The 26,158-nt window shown below is 42.3% G+C and overlaps 1 protein-coding gene across 8 annotated transcripts in view; it reads left to right on the forward strand.

The window, feature by feature from the left end:
* The window catches only part of LOC147109494 (ryanodine receptor 3-like), a 506,629-nt gene that overhangs the window by 297,125 nt on the left and 183,346 nt on the right, over positions 1 to 26,158 (forward strand). For all 8 annotated transcript variants that reach the window (XM_086003490.1, XM_086003491.1, XM_086003492.1 and 5 more), the window contains 10 exons: positions 220 to 360; positions 1,833 to 1,996; positions 3,034 to 3,112; positions 4,319 to 4,408; positions 11,270 to 11,407; positions 12,548 to 12,613; positions 16,996 to 17,071; positions 18,093 to 18,216; positions 18,452 to 18,567; positions 20,154 to 20,218. In XM_086003490.1, the coding sequence (XP_085859616.1) occupies positions 220 to 360; positions 1,833 to 1,996; positions 3,034 to 3,112; positions 4,319 to 4,408; positions 11,270 to 11,407; positions 12,548 to 12,613; positions 16,996 to 17,071; positions 18,093 to 18,216; positions 18,452 to 18,567; positions 20,154 to 20,218 (1,059 nt within the window). The remainder of the gene's footprint in view (positions 1 to 219; positions 361 to 1,832; positions 1,997 to 3,033; positions 3,113 to 4,318; positions 4,409 to 11,269; positions 11,408 to 12,547; positions 12,614 to 16,995; positions 17,072 to 18,092; positions 18,217 to 18,451; positions 18,568 to 20,153; positions 20,219 to 26,158) is intronic.

Genomic DNA, 26,158 nt, shown 5'->3' on the forward strand with positions numbered 1-26,158 from the left:
ACTAATGACTTTATTATGAGCTACAGTGTAGTATAGCACAATTATAGCCCTGTAACATCTAATATACATTTTCCAAATACACATGGTCATAATCTCCTATCGGTAGCATGTATTCGGAAAATTTTTCCAATAGTGTCAAATTGTATATTTTGTAAATAGTTTTTCTTCTGTCGTAATACTTTTAGACCATTAATGTTATTTTCTTTTTATCAATTACAGCTTCTAGCCAATCACTATGAGCAGTGCTGGAAATACTATTGCTTGGCATCAGGATGGGGCAGTTATGGAAGTGCATCTGATGAAGAATTACACCTCACCAAAAAGTTATTCTGGGGAATTTTGGATTCACTCTCTACAAAGGTAAGAATAACTACACATGCTTAAGTTGTATTAAAGGTTGCCTAACTCTCAGGCTTAAAAGAGTTAAAATTGAAGGTCAAAGCTGTAAATTAGGTTTATGGTATGTGTAAACTTTTTTTTAAAAACAATCCACTCAATAGGGTTCATCAAAAGATGTAAAACTGGGGATTGAAAGTTGTTGAAAAAATAAACTCAAACTTTCATTATAGGACAATGACTGGTCAGAGGTCAATTATATTGGTTCTTATATTAGAAAGCAACTTACTGTTGCTCTTGTCTAACATTGTTTTCACCTATACATTCAGTATATTATTGACATTTTAATGTTTCCCCAATATCTTCACATGTATTTCTCTCTTTGCCCATCCCTTATAAGGTAATGAAGATTTGTAGTACAGCAGTTACTGGTCACATAATCCAAGGTTTATGTCAGTTTTACCCTTTATTTTGATAAATTTCAGTACGTGAATCGTACCACTGTTGCATTTCTAATATTGTATTAAATGCATGGTAAATGCCATTTGTTTCTGCAGTTTATTTTAGAAAACAAAGGAAAAAGTTAAGTAAGCTGCTGAAATATTATTCATCCCTCTCAACATCTTGAAGACCTTTTTAAGCCCTCCTCTGAATTAACTTTTTTCCAGTGAAAACAAGTTGCATTCTGTGAGTTTCACTTTATAAGTTAGAACTCCAAGCATCAGAATGATGCTTGCCCTTCACTAAACTCTGTACCATGCCTTGATGTCCTCTTAAATGTAGGGTGCACAAAGGAGCACACAATGTGGCCTCACCACATGAGGATAGAATAACTTGTTTTGACATGTAATCAAATACATTTGAGATATTGCCCAGTAATTGATTAACTTGTTTATGACAGTTTATTGTTGAATGACTATTTGTAGTAATTGAAGCTGAGGAAAACATGAAACAATGAATCATAATGGTCTGTAAGGATTACCATACGGCAGTTGATGTTAGAAAAATGATCTATCTCATCTGTCTTTTAATCTACCTCATTTTTTGTTTACAAACAAATACCAAATCCTGCTTCCCTTAGTTTCTGTTTCCTACTATAAATTCTGTACAAGGAGCAGTTAATAGGCTTGAACACTGACTTGAGTTTGTCACTAACCATCCGTGGCCTGGAATAACTATGAAAACCACAAAATCAATATACTAAACATCTTGAGTACCATTTTTGAAATGATAATTAAGAGGGTTAGTAGGCGATCCATTGTACTTGTATAGAGTTTGTGTATGCATAAATAATGTAGGTTCTGTGTGTGTGTTGCTGGCATTAATTGTACAGCTCTATAATTTCTCATTCTAGACATTTTGTAGTTCCTTTTTGTATTATTGTGTTTTCACTTTTATAAAACAGATTATCAGTGGTCGCAGCTGCTTCCAACTGCTACTAACAATCCTGTGTGTTTTCCTTGTGGCCCTCTAACGAGTCCCTATCTTTCCTGCAGAAATATAACCCTGAACTCTTTAAAATGGCTTTGCCGTGCCTGAGTGCTATCGGAGGGGCTCTGTCACCCGACTATGTGGATTCCAGCTTTTCAGTTGTATTGGATAAACAGACTTCAGTGGATGACAAAGGCAACTTTGACCCCAAACCTATCAATACTTCTAAGTATGGCACTGGAACAAGTAACAGCCGTTTTCTTTAAATGTGGTTCCCGTACAATTAAACCCTACTGCTTGTCACGCATTTTCATCTATTCCTTTACTGAACACAGGTTTGGGAAAATATCTCACATTTTTCAGGTTATATGCTGCAACCCATCTCTTCACATTAGAAAACAATTCTTAAATCTTGGACTATTCAAATCTATTGCCCTATTTAAAAAAAATTGCAATTCTAAACTTCATACAGAAGGTTTTTGTCAAATGGTAGAACAGAATTATAAAAAGGTGGGAAGCACAGGAATTGTCTCTTATTTTATTATGTTTTCATATCAAAAAATACTAATATATTCCTTAAAGGGAGGTTTACCCTTAGTACCGCATTACAGCCAAACAGTTTTATTATAATTTCCTACAAAATCCTTTGCTTTTGTCTGAACAGTTCTGGAATTATTTTGAAATATTTTTGTCTAAATAGCAAGTACTGATGATTTCACTAGAGGAATGCATTACTATTTGATGTATATGTCCCAGTATATTCAGATTTTTCTGTAAATCAGTGCCAGTTGGAGTTACTTAGCAACCACTACAGATTTTCAGATATGAAAAGGAGATAACGTTGAAGGTAATTCAGGCGCCCTTAAGCTCACTCAAGCCATTTTATGTACTTTGTATAAAAACCCATAAATGGCTGGAGTCAGTTGTGTGTATTCTTTATAGTTGGGGGCAATAATTTTGTCAGAAAATGTGACACACTCAAACTTACTTACTGCAGCAGATTCTTATGTAACTTTGTTTCATTCATGAACACCTGAATCCTACCAGCAATGAAACAAAATAAAGGGCTTACTACTCCAACCAAAAATACCTGGGGCAGAGTAGATCTTGGCCAGTTTTGGTAGTCTTTCACTCGTCTCATTGAAAATAGTTACTAAATGTTGTTAAAACTAGTTATATAATAAAACTTTTTCAACTTAAAGCTTTTTTAACATTTGAACATATTTAAAGTGGGCATTTCATAATATCTTTCCTCTTGTGTTTCAGTATTTCAATTCCAGAGAAGTTGGAGTTTATTGTCAACAAATATGCAGAACATCTACATGAGAAGTGGGCTTTTGAAAAGGTAATGACTAGGGCCATGTTTTGGAATTTCTGACCATTTTTTCAGAGAAACAAGTTGGAAAAAGAGTTACTTTTTAATGTTGGGTTTTTAAAGCAAAGTGTATTCTCAGATGTTTTTACAAAAGGCACCTACATGAAAGATGTTTAATATGCTAGTGGTAGTTGTTTTCTCCAAAGACTGTAAAACAAGTAATTAATAACCTTCTCTCAGTAATTGATAAACACCACACACCCATTGTGTTGCAAGCTCTTTCATCCCTTTCCAGCTAAGAGTAAAAAGAGATAAAACACAGAGACAAAGATACGGGATGGTAGTCAGCTTTTAAAAAGAGGCTAAGAGGTTAGAAATGCTGTTGGACATTGAGAAGATATCTTCTTTAAGTCAAGTAAGATGGCCCACTAATGTAGGAAAGGGTGGTGTGGGTATTATTTTTGTATTATTACATGAAAATAAGTTGTACTGATTTGAACTAAGAGAGTCTGATCATAATTGCTATTCTCTATGTACATCTAACAGTGAAATAAAGCAGCTTATCATATCAAGCCTCGTCTCACCAAGTGTTTGCTCAGTGTGCCTTTGGAAAGATTGAAGAAGTACGCATGTGATAGATGCCAATATCTAGTTCACTTCACAAGGGGGCACTGTTGTTCCCCCTGGATTACACTATCATGCAAGTAGATATAGGGCAACACGAGTCAACTCCCATAAAAGTAAGATGCTTACAGGAGTTCACTGTTTCACTGAACCCGAGAAGGTGTCCACAGCAAATTTAAATTTGTAACTGCGTCTTTTTATATCATGAAATTAATATTTCTGTCACCTTCGCTGTTATCTTGCTATGATTGAACAGTCAGACTTTGGAAGCAAATTAAATAACAAATTCTAATGAGGGTTGTGTTCTACAGAGATAGTCTTTATGGATTTTCTGTTAGAGTTAAGGGCCATTAGCAATGTTTGTTCTGCCAGTACTGGTAATGTATCAGAAGCAGCAAATGCACATTGAAGATAGGAGTGATGAAAAGAATGCTTAAAAAAAAGTGCCAATTTAAATCTGAGGATTTGTAGTGCGTGGAGTGAAGTAGAAATCTAAAAATATTATTAAAAAAAGAGAGACTGAACTACTTGTGATGTATAACTTTTAGCAAATGCAAAGTAATGTCTGTGTATTTCAACACAGGAGCTATAGTTTTGCTTCTTGTTCTATAGATGCAAAATGGTTGGACATACAGTGATACCATCAATGAAAATATGAAGACTCATCCATTACTGAGACCCTATAAAACTTTAATAGAAAGGGTAAGGGATATTAATGAGTGTTTTGTATTTAAATTGGGTTGTTACTCCTGGTAGGTTGCATGATTTTAGTTGGTTAAACTGCAGCAGTACTACTACTAAACCTTGGGTCTTGGACTTATGTATGTGAGGGGTGTCTCAATAGTTTGGATTGGAAATACTGTGTCCTATACCTGGCTGACCAAAATTAAATTTGTAGAATAAAATTAACAGACGATTCATTCTATTTATTTTTATCTTAAACACCTATGAGTTGCATGTTAACAGTTTTCTGGCGCATCCAATAATGTAATAGCTGATTGTTGGGCACTAATGTAGTCAAAGGATGTAGATTGCAGATGCTGCTGTTATCTATAAGAGCAGAGCTTGAGCATGTGTGCCAGTTCTCTGAACCCTGAAATTGAATTGCTGGCTTAAGATTCACTTAAATGTATTTGATTATCATTAAACCCTCTTTCAAAACAGAAATGTTTACTGTAACAATTAGAAGGGTGCATTTTGCTTCTGGCAAAAGTTAACCAATTTACTTTCAACTGGCGCTGGTAGTTTATGACTGATTGCAGATTTTTTTAAATCTCCCTATTGCTGTTGTCCATCTTTTGATATTCATCTTTTCTTATGTTATTTGACATGCAGAGTCACTTGTATTTTGAAACAGTGATCTGGAGTTATGACTGGAGCCTTAAAGTATATTGAATGACATACTTGCAAGTTTTTTTTCCCCCACAGTAAATTAGAGGAAAATGGATTGATGTACGTTAGAGCATGATGTATGTTGAACTATATATTGCATGTGTTGTAATTTTTAACAGCACTGCGATTAGTGCACTGAATTTTATTTGTGAATTTTATTTCATCAAGTAGTGAGTTTCTTTGTCATTAGCTCTCACTGGTAAAGCCAAGTCAGATGTAATGAAAGCAGGATTCATCCACACAGTGCTAATCCCCATGTTTTTAGGCTGATTTTTGTTTTGCTAAAGGTATAATGGTGTTTTTAAAAGCTTTAAGTTACTTGTTTTGCAAATGTTGACCACCTCTTTAGAAGTACAGAGAGGGATCTCTTGTTTCCTTTGAAAACAACCCTCAAATCTTTATCTTTTGATTATTTTGAAATGCGTAAAATATACTGGGGTAGGATATTTATTATCATATGATAAATGTTTGACAGGAACAGTTAAAAACAGTTTAGTATGTTTTTTTAAGCTAGTTAACCATTTTAAATAAATCCTTTTAAAGTTCTTTTTGAATTTGATACTTCAGATTATCTTTGAAGCTTGCTTGCCTTTTTTTCTTTGCAATTGACTTGCAGTTAAGTAGTTTTTGTCTTGATGTGATTGGTGTTGAGTCTGTGTTTTCAAATGCAGTTATACTGAATAACAGGACACAGACTACAGAAGTAAGTAAACAGGTCTTTAGTGATTGAGGGTCAGGGCTGAACTGAGATACACTTTGCTCCGCAGGGTTTATATACCGGTGTGGTCACCACCGGTACTACAATGTACAGGAGCCATCAAAAAGTAGTCCATCACCTTAAGGTATCCTCTTAAGGTAGTACAGGTTACATACACTACAATTCCTCCCCTTTTAGCTTAACAGTGTACACCCCAAATTAAACATTACATGGATAACATATATACAATTTACACACAAAACTGTTCAAAGATTCAGTCTCTGAGGAGGCCTCCTGATCCGGCCCGGATAACGCCTTTCAGGGGTCTCTGGTTCTCGTTGCTGGGGTGACTCATCCACTTGATCTCCTATGGTTTTAACATCATCATATACGTTCGAGTCTGAGGTAGATGCTACAGGCTCAATAAGTTCTTCAACTGGTGTCTCTGCCGTAGACATGGGGTCGACCCTTGTTCTCGATTCCACAAGTTGGTCAGCATGACGTCGTATTACATTCTCTCCAACGTCTACCGTGTACATCAAGGGTCCTTGTCGTGCATGAATTGTTCCAGGTTGCCATTTATCATCCCTATAGTCCCTGGCCAACACTGGTTGTCCTATTTCAAAACTACGAGTGGCCTTGTTATTTACATGCTGGAATTGCTTGTTTTCGACTTCCCGTCGCACATTGGGTTTTAACAAATCCAACCGGGACCGCAACCTTCTGTTATAGAACATTATGGCAGGGCTTTGATTTGTCACTGCATGCGTGGCGTTTCGATACGCCATCAGGAAATTGTCCACCTTGTGTTGTAGTGGAATATGGTCTTCACTCATGGCCTTTATCGCCTTTTTGAACATTTGTACAAATCTCTCGGCCAACCCATTTGTAGCCAGATGATATGGGGCAGATGTATAGTGTTTCACCCCATTCTTTTTCATGAATTTCTGGAATTCTTCTGACACGAACTGTGGTCCGTTGTCTGAACATATTTGCTCAGGCAACCCATTCCTTGCAAATATGGTTCTTAGAACTGCAATCGTCTTCTCAGAGGTAGTGGTCGACATCTTAATCACTTCTGGCCATTTAGAATGTGCGTCTACTGCTATCAAAAACATGGAATCCATGAATGGACCTGCAAAGTCGATATGCACACGTTGCCATGGGGCTGAAGGCCATTCCCACGGACGCAGCGGTGCAATTGGAGGTGCATTTTGAACTTTTTGGCACCCTGAGCAGCTTTTAGTCAGATCCTCTATTTGTTTGTCGATACCTGGCCACCACACATAAGCCCTAGCAAGGCTTTTCATCTTGACTCCCCCCAGATGACTTTCGTGCAATTCTTTCAGAACTCTCTCCCTTAATTTAGGAGGAATAATCACCCTTGTTCCATACATCAATGTTCCTTGACATACGGACAGCTGTTCTCGTCTGGCTGAGAATGCTGGTAACAGTGGTTCGCCATGTGCTGGCCATCCCTTCACTGTCAAGTCGTAGACCCGAGACAGTGTCGGGTCATTTCGGGTCTCTCTCTCAATACCCGCATTGGTGATTGGTAAGCATTCGATGATGCTCGAGTGAAATATCTCAACAGGGTCAACTGCCGGTGCCTCTTCCGCTGTAGGTAGTGGCAGGCGCGACAGCCCATCAGCATTACCATGTTGCTTTGTACCTTTGAATTCAATATCATATTGATGTGCCCCTAGGAAAAGGGACCATCTCTGAAGCCTCTGCGCCGTCATTACCGGAACACCCTTCTTAGGGTTGAAAATGGAAACCAACGGCTGGTGATCTGTCAGCAGCGTAAACTTTTGGCCTTGCAGGTAATGGTTAAATTTCTGAACTCCCCACATGAGGCTGAGAGCCTCCCTATCTATCTGAGCATAGTTGCGCTCAGCGGAGGTCAATGATCTGGATGCGAAAGTGACTGGCCTTTCCGAGCCATCTGGAAACTTATGTGAGAGCACTGCCCCGATACCATATGGAGAAGCATCACAAGCTAAGCGAATAGGCAGCGTTGGGTTAAAGTGAGCCAACACTTCCTTAGAGGTGATCAGTGCCTTGCTCTTTTGAAAAGCCTGCTTACAATCATCGCTCCACTTCCATGGTATTCCCATTTGCAAAAGAGTGTTTAGCGGGTGTAACACCGTGGATAAATTTGGAAGAAACTTGTGGTAATAGTTAACCAACCCGAGGAACGACCTCAACTGGGATACATTTTCCGGTGCAGGAGCTTTTACAACAGCTTCGATCTTGTCAGGTGACTTATGGAGCTCCTCCCGGTCAATGACGTGGCCGCAGTACGAGATTCGCTTTTGAAAGAACTCGCATTTCTGGCGATTAACTCTGAGCCCATATTCTTTCAATCTGATGAGCACCTGCTCCAAATTCGCGAGGTGATCCTTATCGTTATCTCCTGTAATCAGGATGTCATCCAGGTAGCATTGTGTGCCTGGGATTCCCTGCAATACCTGCTCCATGGTCCTTTGCCAAATCGCTGGAGCCGATGCCACTCCAAAAACCAGTCTATTATACCGATATAAGCCCTTATGCATGTTGATCGTGAGATACTGACGTGACGCTTCATTAACTTCCATCTGTAGGTACGCCTGCGCCAGGTCTATCTTAGTGAAGTGTTTCCCGCCAGACAGCGAAGCGAAGATATCTTCAATCCGCGGAAGCGGATATTGCACCGTGTGAAGAACCGGATTAACAGTGCTCTTGAAATCGCCACAGATGCGAACCTTCCCAGGTTCCCCCGGCTTGTTGCTCAACGAATGCTTCATGACAGGAACAATGGGTGTAGCCCATTCGCTCCAGTCCACCTTGGACAGTACCCCTGAACGTTCTAGCCCTTCCAGCTCAGCTGCCACAGCAGGTCGTATCGCATAAGGCACCGGTCTGGCTTTGAAAAATTTTGGGTTTGCATGTTCTTCAACCTTGATGGTTGCCGTAATTCCTTTCAGTGTTCCAAGTCCCTGTTGGAACACCTCCTTAGCATCGTCTAAGATTTTGGACAGTCGTTTAGGTTTGACGTCGTCCTCCTTACAGGCATCTACAGTCAGTGCTTGTATGGAATGCCAGTCCACATTTATTTATTCTCCGGATCCATTCCCGTCCCAGTAGTGGCGGACCTCCATCAGGTAACACATACAAGTCCATTTTCTGACTTTCTTTACCATTGTAGACCACATTTACTTTTATCTTTCCTTTGGGGTATACTATTTGCCCCGTGTAGGTTTTCAATACAATCTCCGTATCCCTCAGGGGAATGTGCGAGAATAACCTTTTGTAATTTTGCTTATTCATGACCGTTAATGCCGACCCAGTGTCCAATTCCATCTTCACTTGGACTCCTGCTATCCGAAGCATGACCCAGATAGTTTGGTGGTCTGCTGTGTTACCCACATTATGTATTTTCAGACAACCCAGTTCCTTACTGCTGCAGTCTGAATCCATCTTCTGTTCATCCGAACTGTTCTCTGTCACCTTGTGTACTTTTTTGTACTTCTCCTGCGGTGACTTTTTGTTGCTGGTCTTCTTTCCTGACCGGCATACTCTCACTATGTGACCAAGTTTGCCACATTGCCTGCATTCTTTATCTTTGAACCTGCACTGGTTCTGGTCATGCGTTGTCCTTCCACAACGATAGCACTTTACTGTGCCCAATGCCATTTCATTGGTGCTGAATTCCAATGGCCTTTGCTGTATCTCTGCAGCGCCCCGTGCTGCTGCCTCGTGGGATGCTGCAATGCTGAAAGCTTTGTCCAGCGTAAGGTCCTTTTCCTCTTGCAGTCGCTTCTGGGTTCCTTCCCTTAGGAGCCCACACACAAACTTATCTCTCAGTGCGTCTGCTAGTCCTGTTCCGAACTGGCAGTACTTTGATAACTTGCGCAGTTCTATTAGGAATTCAGCGTTGCTTTCTTCTTTAAGTTGAATTCTTTTGTAGAATTTAAATTGTTCCGCTATCAGCAGCGGCGTGGGGTTTAAATGCTTCTGCAGGATAGTAACAATATCCGCGAAACTCTTCCCTACCGGTTTGCCTGGTGTTACAAGGTTCCTTAATAACCCGTACGTCTTTGCACCCATCGAGTTTAATAGGGTTAGTGCTTTCTTATCATCCGGTACCTCATTCGTTGTACAGTAAACTTCGATGCGTTTTACATAAGTGGCCCAATCTTCCACATCGTTATCAAAAGCAGTGATGTTACCCATTTTTGGCATCCTTGCTGAGTTTCTCCTTTCCCTTCGGATATTATTATTATTAATTTTATTTTTTTTCCTATTTAAGATGGCGGCTTTTCCCGCACTTGTCTTCTTCCCCCGCCGACTCAAAATGGCGATTCCCGCGCTGTTGCCGTCCACGCCTCCCAGCGGTCCTTTATTTTCCCCTGCGCTGCTGTTCTTGTTCCCCGCCGCTCCCGCGGTCCTTGTGGCCATAAACGCTTTTCTGGCTGCTGCGCGTCTCTGCCCCGATTGCAGTCCGGCCCCTGACACCGGCTGCGGTCGTGTTCTCCACCCTTTTTGTCGTCTTCCCTCCCCTTCTCCCACTGACAACTCGGCCGACTTCCCCCCCCCCCCCGTGCCGCTCGATCAGGCTTACCCGTCGCTGTCGTCGAAGGGATGCTCACTGATGTTTGACTTCGTGGCCAGAAACCAACCCGGGTTCCCGATGGCCCCCCGTGCGATGCAGTGCTCAGCAGGATGTTGAGGGCGGATGCCCTTGTTCGACGCCCGTTTCTGAGGACGAAGCTTCCTTTGATGCAAAACTGCCGCTAGGTAAGATGAGACTCGTCGTCACTGTTGAGTCTGTGTTTTCAATTGCAGTTATACTGAATAACAGGACACAGACTACAGAAGTAAGTAAACAGGTCTTTAGTAATTGAGGGTCAGGGCTGAACTGAGATACACTTTGCTCCGCAGGATTTATATACCGGTGTGGTCACCACCGGTACTACAATGTACAGGAGCCATCAAAAAGTAGTCCATCACCTTAAGGTATCCTCTTAAGGTAGTACAGGTTACATACACTACAATTGGCTTGTGAGCCAAATCACCCTCATTGATTAGGTAGCGGTCAGAACATCCTGAGGCTTGATCACATGACATGATTCTTCACTACAATGTGTCAGTTGTTCCTCAGCTCCTAGTCACCTGATCCTTGCTTTGTATTGTGCCTGTTCTGTTATTACATCATTTAATATAATGCAGGATTCACTATTGGAACATTTTGATGTTTATTGGGGGAAAAAATCACTGTTGTAAAAACACTCTATCTGTGTTTCTACTATGATAGACTATCATAAACCTCATAACAAATTTTGAACTCCATGTTTGTATTCTTGAAAATATAGTGCTGTAGTACAGTCTGTGAATATTTGGCATTTATGGGGAGTTGCACAGTGTTCAGAATTCATTTTGTACATTTGCTAATGCAGTCTTAATATGTGACATGAACTACTCTTGAAATACAGGAAAAAGAATTTTATCGCTGGCCAACCAAGGAATCTTTACGAATCATGCTGGCTTTGAATTGGAACATTGAAAGGACAAAAGAAAGCGAAGCCATGATCCAGCACCAGGAGAGCGAGAAATTGCGCAAAGTTTCTCAGGTATAGCAAATCTGGTCCACGTCCTGTTCAACCTTCTGCAACTGTTACTAGGACTTCATTGTGACACACTACGGGAAAACTTTAGGGAATTACGCATTAAATTCCATTTCTCATGTAACCTTTCAGTGTGCTTGACTTGATCATACCCTTTATATGAGCCATTTATCCGTACATAATTTATTTGAATGAATCTACTAGCCAACCTGCAGGCCCTTGCTGTGTAAAGATTTTATTACTGTATATTAGTTACCTTGCTGAATTAATATGCAATAGACCAATAGTGTATTCCAAACTACTCGGATATATAAGCCTCAATATTAACCCTCTCCCCGTGACAGGCAGGAGAGGGTCGGGGGGGCGGGGGTTGGTTAAAAATGAAAAGACCGGAACGCGACCCTAACCCAGTGCATACAGACACCAGGCGTGTTTTCCAGGGGTTGGGAAGTCCAGCAGTGAGGCGGGAGCTGTCTGCTCTACATGGTAAGTGCCTTTTACAGCACTCCTTCTGGACCAGGAAGGGCACGAGTGCTGCCCCCCCCCCCCCCTGGCCCCTCAAGGAAGCCTTCGGCCTCCCCCCGCCGTTCATGGCCTCTCTCTTCCCCCCCCCCTGCTGTGATCGCTGACCTGCCCCCACCCCCACAAGTCCCGATGCCTCTAACCCCGTGTCGTGATCGTGGCCCACTACCCCTCCTCCCCCCACCCCCACCTCAATTGTCTGGAACTGTCCCCAGCAGCGGCCTCCTGCAGCTTGGATTTTCTGCCCAGCAGCTGACCAGCCTGTTAGTTTGGCCGTCTGTCTCATGGGAAACGGAAGAATGAAAATGATAATGAGGACCTACTGCTAAATTCGGCAGGGCCTCTGCGTCCCCAGCCTTGCCAGGTTCTTCGGCTGTTTCCGGCCTCCCCCGCACCCTCCGCACCTTCCTGTAAATATAGGGGCCATTATATCTCACTGCACGCAGAACCTTTTCATTTCATACAAATGATGGCAAGTACTATAAATGAAAGAAATAGTTCAAGTATTTTTAATAAATATTCTGTCAGTTGTAGTTGTACGGGTGCTTTGATGTAAATGATTCAGATTTAGAGTGAAAACGATACTGTATTTGTGGTGGTAATTTCTTGAATAATTTCTTGCAGAGTACAGGAGGATACACCCCTGTTCCTGCTGACTTGTCTAATGCTTTGCTCTCCAGAGAGAATCAGGTTAGTGGCATTCGATCAAGCTTTTTCATAGACTACTTTTGCATATCCCTCTGGTCACCATCTACCACTCCCCTTCTCAAAAAAAGCCCTGTTCGGACTAGACATTAGTCTGCACGATGATTCATTATCTCCATAGTCTCCATTATCATTTTTAAACAAGGCATGATGAGAACATTTCCAAAATGAACATTTCTCTTACAAATATTTTACTCTCGGCCATACTGAGTTAGTGAAGCCCGAGTCCTGAGCACACTAAATTGGTTATTGGAATTTACATAGTATGCCCACTACTTATCCTGTCAATCCAGAAGACACAAAGCTTCACCATGCAAAGTCAATTTGTAATGGGTAAAAAGACTGATTACATTTATTTTGGCTTGGATATATTGGTCAATCCATGTGACATTATGAAGCAGGCTATGTGCTACAGGCCCTAATAACATTGTAGTTCCCTAACTAAGGTATTCCAATGCACTATGAAATTGGTATTTAACCAATAGTGTGTAAAATTGTCCAGTATATCCTATCCACTATAAACATAATAACTCTAAACAACCAATTACCATCCTACTAGCCTCTTCTCCATCAGCAGCAAAAAGATGGAAGAAGTCATCAACAGTGATGTTAAATTTGGATCACAGGTCACACACAGATTACCCAAAGGGTCCTGGGAGTTGTAAGGCTTTTTATTAGAGAGCTACAGTTTAAGCATAATCAGATATTACTAAATGCGATTGAAATAGATACAATAGACATAGACCCCGTGACAGATGAGAACAATCTACAGCCCCACGACTGAACGAACGGAACGAAATGACCGGACGTACATCAGATGGACGGTGGACGGACGGACGTCGATGAATGTTGATGGACGTCTCTGTCTGCAACGATGGTCACTTCTGTTGGGTCTCTCCTTGAGCTGTCGGATGTGTTAGGCTGTCAGCCAACACCTCGGGTCGAGCCTGATCAGAGTGTTAAGCCGAAGCTAGCATTTCATCCACTCCGAGGAAGCCCTTCCTCCTAACAGCCAGCTTCTCTCACTCGCTGGCCTATTTTTATATCTTATTTTGGTGGGCTGGGATCACAGATGTCTCATTTTTCATCCACCTCATGACTTTTATTACCGGGGCAAAGGTACTTCCTGGCCATCTTATTCTCTGAGCTGGAATTCAGTTATTTCTTATCTTTTTGTGTTAAATGTTTTATTATGGTTTAGAGTGCTTTGCTTATTCGAATGACTGGTTCCCTGTCTCCCTTATCAGACTTGCTATTTTTGCTTGGGAGGCCTGCTTGTACCTCTCTCTTATCTGATGTGATTGGAATTATTTCTGGGCAATAAGTCAGTGGGTTCGCAGATCTATTTCCTACAGAATCATTAAGTACCTTGCAACTTTCTTTAGGATTACATGTTTCTTACAGTGATATCAAATGAAACCTACTCACCGACTTTCAGTCCAGGTTTCGCTAGACCACCCTGACTCAAGACTCTTCACAACCTTGATTTAGACATGGACGTAAGAACAGAATGCCCAAAGAGATGTAAATGCAACATTCAAATGAGTATACCACCAAGGAGTCCTACCAAAATTGAGGTCAGCGGGGGTCAAGGGTAAATTCCTCCAGTGGTTGAAGACATAACTGACACAGTAAGATAGTTGTGCTCATTGGAGAGCAATCATCACAGCCCAAGGACAGAGCTCCTCAGGGCAGTGCCTTTGGCACAGCCACCTTCAGCTGCTTCATGAATGATCTTTCCTCTGTCACAGTGTCAGGAGTGAAGCTGATTATTTCATAGTGTTTAGCTCCATTTACAACCCCTTTGATGGTGAAGCAGTCCATGCTAGTCTACAGCAGGATTTGGACAACATTCAGGCTTGAGCTGACAAGTGTCAGATAATATTTGTACCACATTAGTGCCAGCTAATGACCACCTACCCTTGATCTTCAACGGCAGCACCATTTGCAAAAACCCACCATCAACAACTTAACTGGACCAGCCATATCAACACTGCGGCTACAAAAGCAGGGCAGAGGCTGGGTACCCTATGCCGAGTGACTCACATCATGTCCTGACTTTTCAAAGCCTCTCCACCATCTACAAGGTTTGTCAGGAGTATGCTGGCATACTCGCCACTCACCTGGATGGGTGCAGCCACGATAACATTCCAGAACCTTGACACCATTCATGACAAAACAGTCTGCTTGATTGGCACCCTTGCTACAGGACTATCCATCCCCTCCACCACTGGTGCACTGTGGCTGCAGTAGGTTCTGCCTAGAGTATGTATTGCAGCCACTCACCAAGCTTACCTTCCAGCCTCTATCACCATGAAGGACAAAAACAGCAACATCATGGGAACACTATCACCTTCAAATTCCCCTCCAGGTCACAACACCATCCTGACTTGAACATATATCATTGTAGCTGGGTCAAATTCCTGGAATTCCCTACCTAATGTCATTGTGGAATCTCTATCTCCACAGGAACAGCAGTAGTTTGAGAATAAGACCCACCATCACCTTTTCAGGGCAGCTAGGAATAGACAATTAATGCAGCCTTGCTAGTGTTTCCCACATCCCAAGAACAAATTCACAAAAACATATATAGACAAGCACAATACAGCGCAAGTGATCATTTATAATACATAGAAATGGGAGGCCTGGTTAAAGAGCATGTGATTCTCCCAGATCCATCTGGCAAATTCTTGATTAGACACATAATGCCGTAAAATATAAACATTTGTGTACAGAGTTTGATGGACTCAATCACCAGGACCATTGTTGAATGGTGACTGAATAAGTCAAATTCCATTTTTTTTGTATTTTGGAATTTTACGGGTGTTTTGGGATCACTTTCCGTCCATTTCTCCATGTATGCTGGAAATCAGTAGCCTTACCAATCTGACAAGCGATATATCAGATAATGCCAGAACTGCTGAGCACTCAAAGGTTCTTGAGGATGATTTTAACTTGCCAAATTGGTGTTAACGGGGCATAAACTGTCTCAGGATGGGGTCAGTAGACTTACTGCCCCATTAACACGAGCCTCTGGCCACTGCTATTTTTACAAGGGTCAAAGTGCCTACCTGTTTTAACTGGTGGGTCCCTTTTAATATGCAAACTGGGGTCCTATGGCGAGCATAGAACCACAATTGCCATTTTAGGGCAGAACAAGTCAGAGCGTGTGCTGTGTAGTCTCTGGGCCAGTTTTACTGGCGATACAGACAAAGATGCCCCGAAAAGGTAAGTTTTAAATTATTTTTGTGCGGCTAGGAGAAGCAGGAACGCACTTCCAGACCCCACAAAAATAATCTGGGCTGATGCCCTCCCCCGCGTCCGGCCTCAAATCGACCCCCTTGTGTTTTAAGGATGATTTTCATTTTTGAAGTCAAAAGCAGTTCCTTTGAAGATTGTCCTTAGCAACCAAAATCTTAACAGTCTAATATCCAAGTGATCAGTAAGATGATTGTCAGGGAACTTCATTCCCATTACCTGTAGTCTCCACTCAACTCAAATGGACTGTTTTAACACATGACATTATTTTTTAATTACATTTTAGACTGGCATCACACCAAGATGAACGTGTTCATGATATTCCTATCTGTGAACACATCTTAACAAAGTTCCTATAAACATATGATTAGCTAAGACAGGATGTAAAATCAACACAGTTGAGAACCAATTCATTACTTTTCAAAGAAAGCTAACTAATTATGCTTATTCAAGATGGGTGGGTTGAACCCCTTTTTGAAGTATGAATAACAGGACTACATTAAAAATAAACAATACAATATACCACTTTTGTTCTTCACTTGGGCGGCAGAATTATTCTAATAGTTTTAGCTTCCAGATTTAACTAGTATGATTTGCAATTGGTAGTTGGGTTGAGTGAAAATTGCAGGTAATAGAATGAAGGTCCCTGGCCATGATTTAATTCTTCAACATCATTTTTTAAAGATTAGTGTGGAGATAATTTTGGTGCATGATGTGCTTTGTCACAGAAAGTCTTTTCACAGGTTTTCTTGAAGTAAACTCCATTCATTAATTTATTTTGTATTCATCTTTCTATATAAAGGAAAATGAAGAAGTTGAAATTATTTGTAAACTATGCCAAAAGTAGATCTAACAACTCCCATCATTATTGCTTCTTATAATGAATATATTTATTTTAATCTCTAAATGCTTCTTTGCAAGACCGCTACATACTGTTACATGATATTTTAGATAGCAGCCTTAATTAATATTTTTATTTCTCCTCTCTGACCACACATACCTCAAACATGGGTAAAGAAAATGTTAAACTGTCAATCCAAACCTACATCAAAATGAGTAGTTAGTCCAATGCAAACTTTTGTTTATGTTGCTGTTGGTTTCTGACCTAGACAATGACGGAGCTTATGGCAGAAAAATATTACAACATTTGGGCCAGAAAGAGAAAAACAGAATTAGAAAGCAAAGGTGAGTCTTACTGAAGTGCTTTGTGCATTTGTGCATGAAGTTACTTTTGAACTGTTTTATATTGACTCCTGATCACAAGCATTGATTCTTTTAGTGTGATAAAGAAACATGAAGGAATTGCATGGTGTTGATGTAGGACTGTTGCTATAATTTCAGGTCTAAAACTCTGGCCATGTGTATCGAATAGGTGATCAAACTGCATTTGGTTTTCATTCCTTGCAATATCCAGTTGTGCACAACAATTTAGTACAGTATTCAAACATTATATGTAACTATTGCATCATTGACTTCCTTGGAAGCAAAAAAAAATTAATTAATTAAAATTCGATCAAGAAGTTCCACTGCACAATTCTCAACATGGAGCTTTTTGGTGTGGTAGACCTAAATGTGACACTCATGGAATGGTTTCTATTCACCTGGAATCCCTCAATAATTCCAATGGAATTGCAAAAATCATGCCAAAAACATTAAAAATAAATTGAGGTATCCCAATGTTTTCATAAGTCCTAGCTGCATGTTGTTTAACTGCAGTATTGAGGGAGTTCTGCACTGTCACACTGTCGGATGAGACTTTAAACCTCTCAGGTAGATGTAAAAGATCCCACAGCACTTTTCAAAGAAAAGCAGGGGCATTCTCCTAGTGTCCTGGCTAACATTTACCCCTCAACCAACACCTAAAAAAACAAATGATCTGGTCATATATTTGATTGTTGCTTGTGGGAGCTTGCTTTGCACAAATTGGCTACCGCGTTTCCTACATTACAACAGTGACTACACTGGGCTGTAAAGCTCTTTGGGACATCTTGAGGTCGTGAAAGGCACTATATAAACGCAAGTCTTTTTTTCTTTTTAAAGTCCATTGAATTTCCTTTCTGTCTTTAGTTTTACGGCATCTGTATGAATAAATTGTCAATAAGAAGATAATTTGCTTAGTTTTTGCAGGTACAGTACTTGGTAAATAAGTCATGATCATTACTCCAAAGTAACCAACACAGTATTTCCAACTGCCAATTTGTAATAGGTGGTGGCAGCCAAACCTCACTTATGCCCTATGATACTTTGACTGCCAAGGAAAAGGCCCGTGATCGTGACAAGGCCCATGAACTGTTCAAGTTCCTCCAAGTGAATGGCTATGCAGTGTCCAGGTAATAGATGTGCTCTTTCTGCATGATAGAACCCTGCAAATAAAAATGGAAACATCATTGGATCCTGTTGATTGTTACACAGGCTAACAAAGAAGTTGTCATGTTAATCTGAGCAATCTAAAATGTTAAACAAAGATTTAGTAATTGTTATACTGAACAACAATGAAACATTGTTGAGACTACCAGTGTTAGAAGTTGCATAGCCCAACAGTTTGATCATGTGATGTGTTTACAGAGGCCTAAAGGATATGGAATTGGATTCCTCTTCTTTTGAGAAGCGATTTGCTTATAAATTCTTAGTAAAGGCGCTAAAATGTGTCGACTCAGCTCAGGAGTTTATAGCACATTTAGGTACGTAACAACATTCTGGATAATATTTACTTACCACTAATTCTCAACCATAACCACTTCTTAATCCTTATAGTTATATTTGATACTACAAAATACTAATCTACCCTGTTTGCAACAGAAATATCCATCTTGTAAATTACATTTATCACTTTTTAAAAATATTCTATAAAACTGGTAATAATTGCTATACTAATTTATAGAACTAAACTAGAACTTTAATTTAATACTGTATATGCAAAGAATATGAAACATATAACTGCCAGCCGGTTTCTGGTAGGAAACTGCGCTGTGGTAAATTAATTTCCCGTCTGCCCATGGCAGACCAAGACAATTTTAACGGTCAGCCCTCACTTTAATCCTGCTGGTCAACTTCCCACCTGTTAAGAGGTTTAATATTTCTTCGTGGGGCCTGGAGGACCACTCCTGGCCCCACAAGGAGACTAAAAAAACTTGCCTGTCTGGGCCTCTTCTGACCCCGATCCTCTTCCCCACTGTCTTCGCCTGTCAGGGAAAGCACTGTGGCTTCCGCTCAGGCCGTTCAGTTAAAACTGTAATCGGGTCCTGATGACGTCAGCAAATGTGAAAAAGGACCTCATCGGCCTTGGGTGAGTGTGCTTGCTGCCTGCTCAGTATAGCAGGTTAAACTGGCAATGGTCAGCCCCCGGCGTCAGTAACATGGAGGATTTGAACTGCTCATGCAGCTGTTTTCCAGTGGGTGGGTAGGGTTAAGATCGGCCCCCCCTCTGTTTTTACGATGATACTGATGGACTTATCTCCAAACCTACTCAAGTATATTGATATTAGTGATTGGTTTGAAACACTGAATATATAAAAATTAGCAAGTGGATAATTGAATAATCAATGCTGCACCTTTTAATATGGTATGAAATGTTTTCTGTTTAAGTCAGTGTGTTTGTTTTTGGTTTGAAACACATTTTTCTTCACCTTTCTTTTCTCTGGATGAGCACAAAATTCCTTTTTCAACAAAAAAGAACAAGGGGATGCAAATTCTTCTCTGTAATTAACGATCCACCAATGAAATTGCAGAATACTTGCCCGTGATCTGAGAATACAATTTAATTAGCGGTTTGTCACTTGCTGAGCAAAATCAGCATTCTTTCATTTTTTCTTAAGAGGAGTTTGCTATCCTAGATTTTACCATGGCAGGATTATACTTAGCTGTGAGAGTAATCCGGCAAACTGTTCCCAGGCCCCTGGTAGTTCTGCTGGCTATCAGGAGATGCACCTGGGCTGACTCTACCTCCCATTTCTCCTCCTTCCCTTTTAGGAAGTAGCTGGTCTCTGTCTCTCCACAATGGCAGAACTAGGATCAGAAACTCAGCACCTGGGGAATACCTTTCTGGAGCTGTCAGCAGAGGCCCCGCATTCTATAATGTTCACGCAAATATTTTGTTCAATGGAAACATACCTTTTGAGCTGATGGGTGGTATTTATTTTATTGTGGAAGAGTTTGACCTCTTTTATACATTTCAAAAGTTACCTGAATCTGATCCACTTGAGTTATAACTCTTTCATTTCTGCTTAATGTTTTGTTGTGACGAAATGATTTGCGTTTGTGTTGACAGAGGCTATTGTCAGTAGTGGTAAAGCAGACAAATCTCATGAGCAGGAGATCAAGTTTTTTGCCAAGGTACGTGACATTCCAGAGAGTTACTAAAGAAAGTTTTGTTTTCCAGATGTGTTGTACTTGCAGTGTTGGCAAAGTCTAATAACTGGTCACTAATTTCTGTAAATAACTAGTATCCAGTGTATTTTCCAAATATTTACTTTTAAAGCTAATTGTTAGCAATTCCTCTAAACCCACTATTATGTCAGATTTTATTTTAAATGGAGTGAATAGTGACACCACTGTGTCATCCAGTGAGTTGGAGATGGGACGGGACGTGTGGTTTTAATTTACTCATGAACTACAGCAAACTGAACGTACGACGGAAACTGTTAGATCCGTGTATCTGAATGTTGTGTCCTTCAATAATCAGACAAAAGACTGCAGGAACGATTCAACAGGTGTTTACTGAATGAGGGTTACTCTAGAACTAACTATACAAATCACTACTCAGGGTTTATATACAGGTGTGGTCACTGCCAGTACTACAGGATACAGGAGCTGTAAAAAGTAGTTCTCCCCTTAAAGGTACATACATTACAATTCCTCCCCTTTTAGATTAACAGTACCATAACACTCTTAACAATTAAATATCAAACTAATTACAATTAACACTTTTAACATGCAACATTAGCTGAAAATAGTCTATTTATAAATTCAGTCTTTGGGGAGGCTTCCTGATCCTTTCTGGATAGCGCCTTTCCCGAGTGTCTTGCTCTTGGTGCAGAGGCGATTCTGGCCCCCTGTCGTCGGTTGGTTCATCAGCATCCGATGCTACTGTTTCTGGGGTAGATGCTACCTGTACGTCGGGTTCATCACCAGGTACGTATAGGCGAGGCATGGGGTTGACTTGTTCCTGTGACTCTAGGATCTGGTCAGCATGGCGTCTCACGATGCTCTCCCCAACGTCCACTGTGTACATTAGTGGGCCCTGCCGTGTGCATATCGTTCCTGGCTGCCATTTTTCTGTTCGGTAGTCGCGGGCCAAGACTGGTTGCCCTACATTGAAGCTCCTTGTTGGCTTCTCATTGATGTGCTGGAATTGCTTACTCTCAACATCTCTTCGTACATTTGGTCTGAGCAAATCCAGGCGAGATCTTAACCTTCGGTTAAAGAACATCATGGCTGGGGCCTGGTTGGTGACTGCATGTGTCGCATTCCGATAGGCGAACAGGAAATTGTCCACCTTGTGCTGCAGCGGAATGTTGTCATTGTACATAGCCTTTATTGCCTTCTTAAGGGTTTGTACGAACCTCTCAGCCAATCCATTTGTGGCTGGATGATACGCGGCGGAAGTGTAATGCCTTACCCCATTCCTTTTCATAAATCTTCGAAACTCTTCGGACACAAACTGTGGTCCGTTATCAGAGCAAATCTGCTCTGGCAAGCCGTTCCTGGCAAAAATGGTCCGTAGGACTGCAATAGTTTTCTCCGTGGTGGTGGAGGACATTTTGATCACCTCAGGCCATTTCGAGTGCGCATCCACGGCTATTAAAAACATTGAGTCCATGAATGGACCAGCAAAATCAATATGCACCCGTTGCCATGGAGATGAGGGCCACTCCCATGGGTGTAGAGGGGCATGTGGTGGTGCATTTTGGACCTTCTGGCATCCTGAGCAGCTCTTTGTCAGGTCCTCGATTTGCTGATCGATCCCCGGCCACCACACATAAGCCCTAGCAAGGCTTTTCATTTTCACCCCTCCCAGATGACTTTCGTGAAGCTCATTGAGCACTCTCTCCCTTAACTTGGGTGGAATTACCACTCGGGATCCACACATCAAGGTCCCCTGGCATACTGACAGTTGTTCTCTTCTGGATGAGAATGCTGGCAACAGTGAGTCGCCATGTGCTGGCCATCCCTTCACCGTCAAATCATATACCCGAGACAGTGTCGGGTCATTTCGGGTCTCCTTCCATATACCAGCGTAAGTTACTGGCAAGCATTCAATTATAGTCGAATGAAATATTTCGACAGGATCCACTGCTGGTGCTTCCTCCGCAGTAGGCAGTGGCAGGCGTGATAGCCCATCAGCGTTTCCATGCTGTTTCGTGCCCTTATACTCGATTTCATATTGGTGCGCCCCTAGAAAAAGGGACCATCTTTGTAGCCGTTGCGCAGTCATCACCGGAACGCCCTTCTTTGGATTAAAGATGGAGACAAGTGGTTGGTGGTCAGTCAGCAAGGTGAACTTCTGCCCGTGCAGATAGTGAGTGAACTTTTTCACTCCCCACACTAGGCTGAGGGCCTCCCTGTCAATCTGGGCATAGTTACGCTCGGCTGAGGTTAGTGACCGAGACGCAAAGGCTACTGGCCTCTCCGAGCCGTCCGGGAATTTGTGCAACAGCACCGCTCCAATGCCATAGGGTGATGCATCACACGCCAACCGAATTGGTAGTGCTGAGTTGAAATGAGCCAACACCTCTTTTGATGTGATCAATGCTTTGCTCTTCTGGAAAGCTCGTTTACATTCGTCACTCCACTTCCATGGTACCCCCGTTTGCAGTAGAGTGTTCAGTGGATGTAGTACGGTAGACAAATTTGGCAAGAACTTATGGTAGTAGTTCACCAGCCCGAGGAACGACCTCAGTTGTGACACATTTTCCGGTGCTGGAGCCTTGACTACTGCCTCAATCTTTTCAGGGGACTTATGTAACCCCTCTTTATCAATAACGTGGCCACAATACGAGATCTGCTTCTGGAAAAACTCGCATTTGTGGCGATTAGCTCGGAGCCCATATTCCTTCAATCTAGTGAGCACCTGCTCCAGGTTGGCGAGGTGATCACTGTAATTTTCGCCCGTGACCAGGATGTCGTCCAAATAACACTGGGTCCCTGGAATCCCTTGCAGGACTTGTTCCATTGCCCTTTGCCAAATAGCTGGAGCTGATGCTACCCCGAACACCAGCCGGTTGTATTGGTAGAGACCTTTATGAGTGTTGATCATGAGGTACTGTTTCGAGGCTTCTTCTACCTCCATTTGCAGGTACGCCTGGGCCAGATCAATCTTAGTGAAGAGTTTCCCTCCAGATAGCGAGGCGAAAATATCTTCAATCCGCGGAAGCGGATATTGTACAGTGTGAAGGACTGGGTTCACTGTCACCTTAAAGTCCCCACAGATGCGAACCTTCTTTGGTTCCCCAGGCGTATTACTCAACGACCTCTTCATTACAGGAACGATGGGTGTAGCCCACTCGCTCCAGTCCACTTTGGACAGTACTCCTGAACGTTCCAAACCTTCCAGCTCTGCTTCGACAGCTGGGCGGATCGCATAAGGTACTGGCCTTAAAAAAAAAAAAAAAAAAAAAAAAAAACTTTGGGCTTGCATTTTCCTCTATTTTGATCGTCGCTGTTATGCCTTTTAGTGTTCCAAGTCCCTGCTGGAACACTTCTTGTGCGTCAGTTAGCATTTTTGACAGTCGACCAGGTGTGACGTCGTCATCCTTTTTGGCATCTACAGTCAGTGCTTGTATGGAATGCCAATCTAGCTGTATCTTCCGGATCCATTCACATCCTAGTAGTGGTGGTCCTCCATCTGGCAATACATATAGGTCCATTTTTGGTGTTTCCTTGCCGTTCTATATAACGTTCACCCTTATTTTTCCTTTGAGGTAGACTTTTTGCCCCGTGTATGTCTTCAAGACAATCTTTGTATCTCTCAAGGGTATATGTGAGAATAGCCGCTTGTAGTCCCTTCAGTTTATGACTGTTAGGGCTGATCCTGTGTCCAATTCCATTTTCACTTGGACTCCTGCTATCTTGAGCGTGACCCAGATAGTTTGGTGATCCTCCGTTTTGATCACATTATGTAGTTTCAGACAACCCAGCTCCTTGCTTCCGGAGTCTGTATCACTTTTCTGTTCGTCTGAACTACTCTCCGTCACCTTATGTACCTTCTTGTACTTCTCCTGTGGAGATTTCTTGCTGCTGGTTTTCTTTCCCGACCTGCAGACTCTTGCTATGTGTCCTACTTTTCCACACTGTCTGCACACTTTGTCCTTGAACCAGCAATCATTATGGTCGTGTGTTGTTCTGCCACAGCAATAGCACTTCACTGTTCCGTATGACATTTCATTTGTGCCATATTCTTGCGGTCTCCGTTGTATCTCTGCCGCGCCCTGTGCTGGTGCTTCGTGTGATACTGCAATGCTGAAAGCCTTGTCCAGCGTAAGATCCTTTTCTGATAGAAGCCGTTTCTGGGTTCCTTCACTTTGAAGCCCACACACGAACTTGTCCCTTAAAGTATCTGCTAGTCCCGTTCCAAACTGGCAGTGTTTCGATAGCTTGCGCAGTTCCGTTAAATACTCAGCATTACTTTCATCTTTATGCTGGTTCCTTTTGTGAAACTTAAATCTTTCTGCTATCAGGGTTTAAGTGGTCCTGTAGGATTGACACTATGTTTTCAAAATCCTTTTCTACTGGCTTCTCTGGGGTTACTAGGTTTCGTAGTAAGCCATACGTTTTTGCACCCATTGAATTCAACAATACCAGCGCTTTCTTGTCATCTGGCACTTCATTCGCCTTGCAGTATACTTCTATGCGTTCGACATATGTCGTCCAATCTTCGACTTCATTGTCGAACGCTGTGATACTGCCACTCTTCGGCATTTTTGGGTGTGGTTAGACTGGCTAAAAATGGCATCTCCCGCGCTTTCCTTTCTTCCCCGCTGCGGCTTAAAATGGCGTCTCCCGCGCTTTCCTTTCTTCCCTGCTGCGGCTTAAAATGGCGCCTCCCGCGCTGCTGCCAACGCCGCTCTCGGCGGTCCTCGTGGCAAATGGCGACGCCCTGTGGGTTTCATGCGCTGCTCCTGCGCTGCTGCCAATGCCGCTCTCTGCGGTCCTCGTGGTAATGGCAGCACCTCGCGTTTTCCTGCGCGCCTCTCTCCCCCGTTGACGCTGCTCGGCCCTTGAACACCAGCTGCGCTCTGCTCTCTCTCGTCTCTCTCCCCATTGACGCCGCTCGGTCCTGAACACCGGCTGCGCCCTGTGCGCTCTGCCCTCTCTCTCTCCCCCGTCGACGCTGCTCGGCCTTTTTCTGTGCCGCTTGGTCGGCTCTAGCCGCCGCTGTCCGGGAAGGGTCTGCGCAGTACCTGTTGCCAGCCCGTTTCGCTGGACCACCGTGACTGGAAAGCCAAGCCTGGCTCTCAACAGCCTCCCCTGCGATGCTCAAATCTCCGCTGGATGACTGGGCGGTTGCCCGAAGTCGACGCCCGAGCTTCTGGACTCGACCTCCTTCCACTGTTCTCCAGGAGCGAATCTGCAGAGTTGCAGGTAGGTTCGAATCTGCCACGTCGCCAATGTTAGAGCCGTGTATCTGAATGTTGTGTCCTTCAATAATCAGACAAAAGACTGCAGGAACGATTCAACAGGTGTTTACTGAATGAGGGTTACTCTAGAACTAACTGTACAGATCACTACTCAGGGTTTATATACAGGTGTGGTCACTGCCGGTACTACAATATACAGGAGCTGTAAAAAGTAGTTCTCCCCTTAAAGGTACATACATTACAGAAACGACAACAGGGTCTCCCAAGTACAGCAAGACTATTTCTCCATCAAAATGCAATGAATGGAGAATAGTTACATAATACAAATTATGTGCGTAAAATCAATCCCAGTTACTTACAGCGTGATTGACAGGGGAATTACCCAATCATTTCCATTCTGGCCAGGACTTGTGGTGTCACTATATGCAGCCTATATTAAAAGTCACAAGGCTGCACTTAAAGGTTTTGCTGCAAATTATAATAACCAATAAAGGTTGCACAAATGTAGGTTTGTAATTGATTGAGCTTGCTGACTACAGAAGTCCTTCAGCACTCCAGCCCTCAGCATTTGGTATGCTTGTATCCCTGTTAATCTAGCCACGGACCCAGAAATGTAATTTCAAGAAAAAAACAGTGCCCCAGTAAGGAAGAGAAGTGGGTAGGGAAGAGTGATTGAAAGGTATGCAGGGTGAGAAAG

The sequence above is a fragment of the Somniosus microcephalus genome, chromosome 12 (genome assembly GCF_052327205.1).
Source record: "Somniosus microcephalus isolate GS21.2 chromosome 12, FLI_Smic_1.0, whole genome shotgun sequence".
Lineage (NCBI taxonomy): Eukaryota > Metazoa > Chordata > Chondrichthyes > Squaliformes > Somniosidae > Somniosus > Somniosus microcephalus.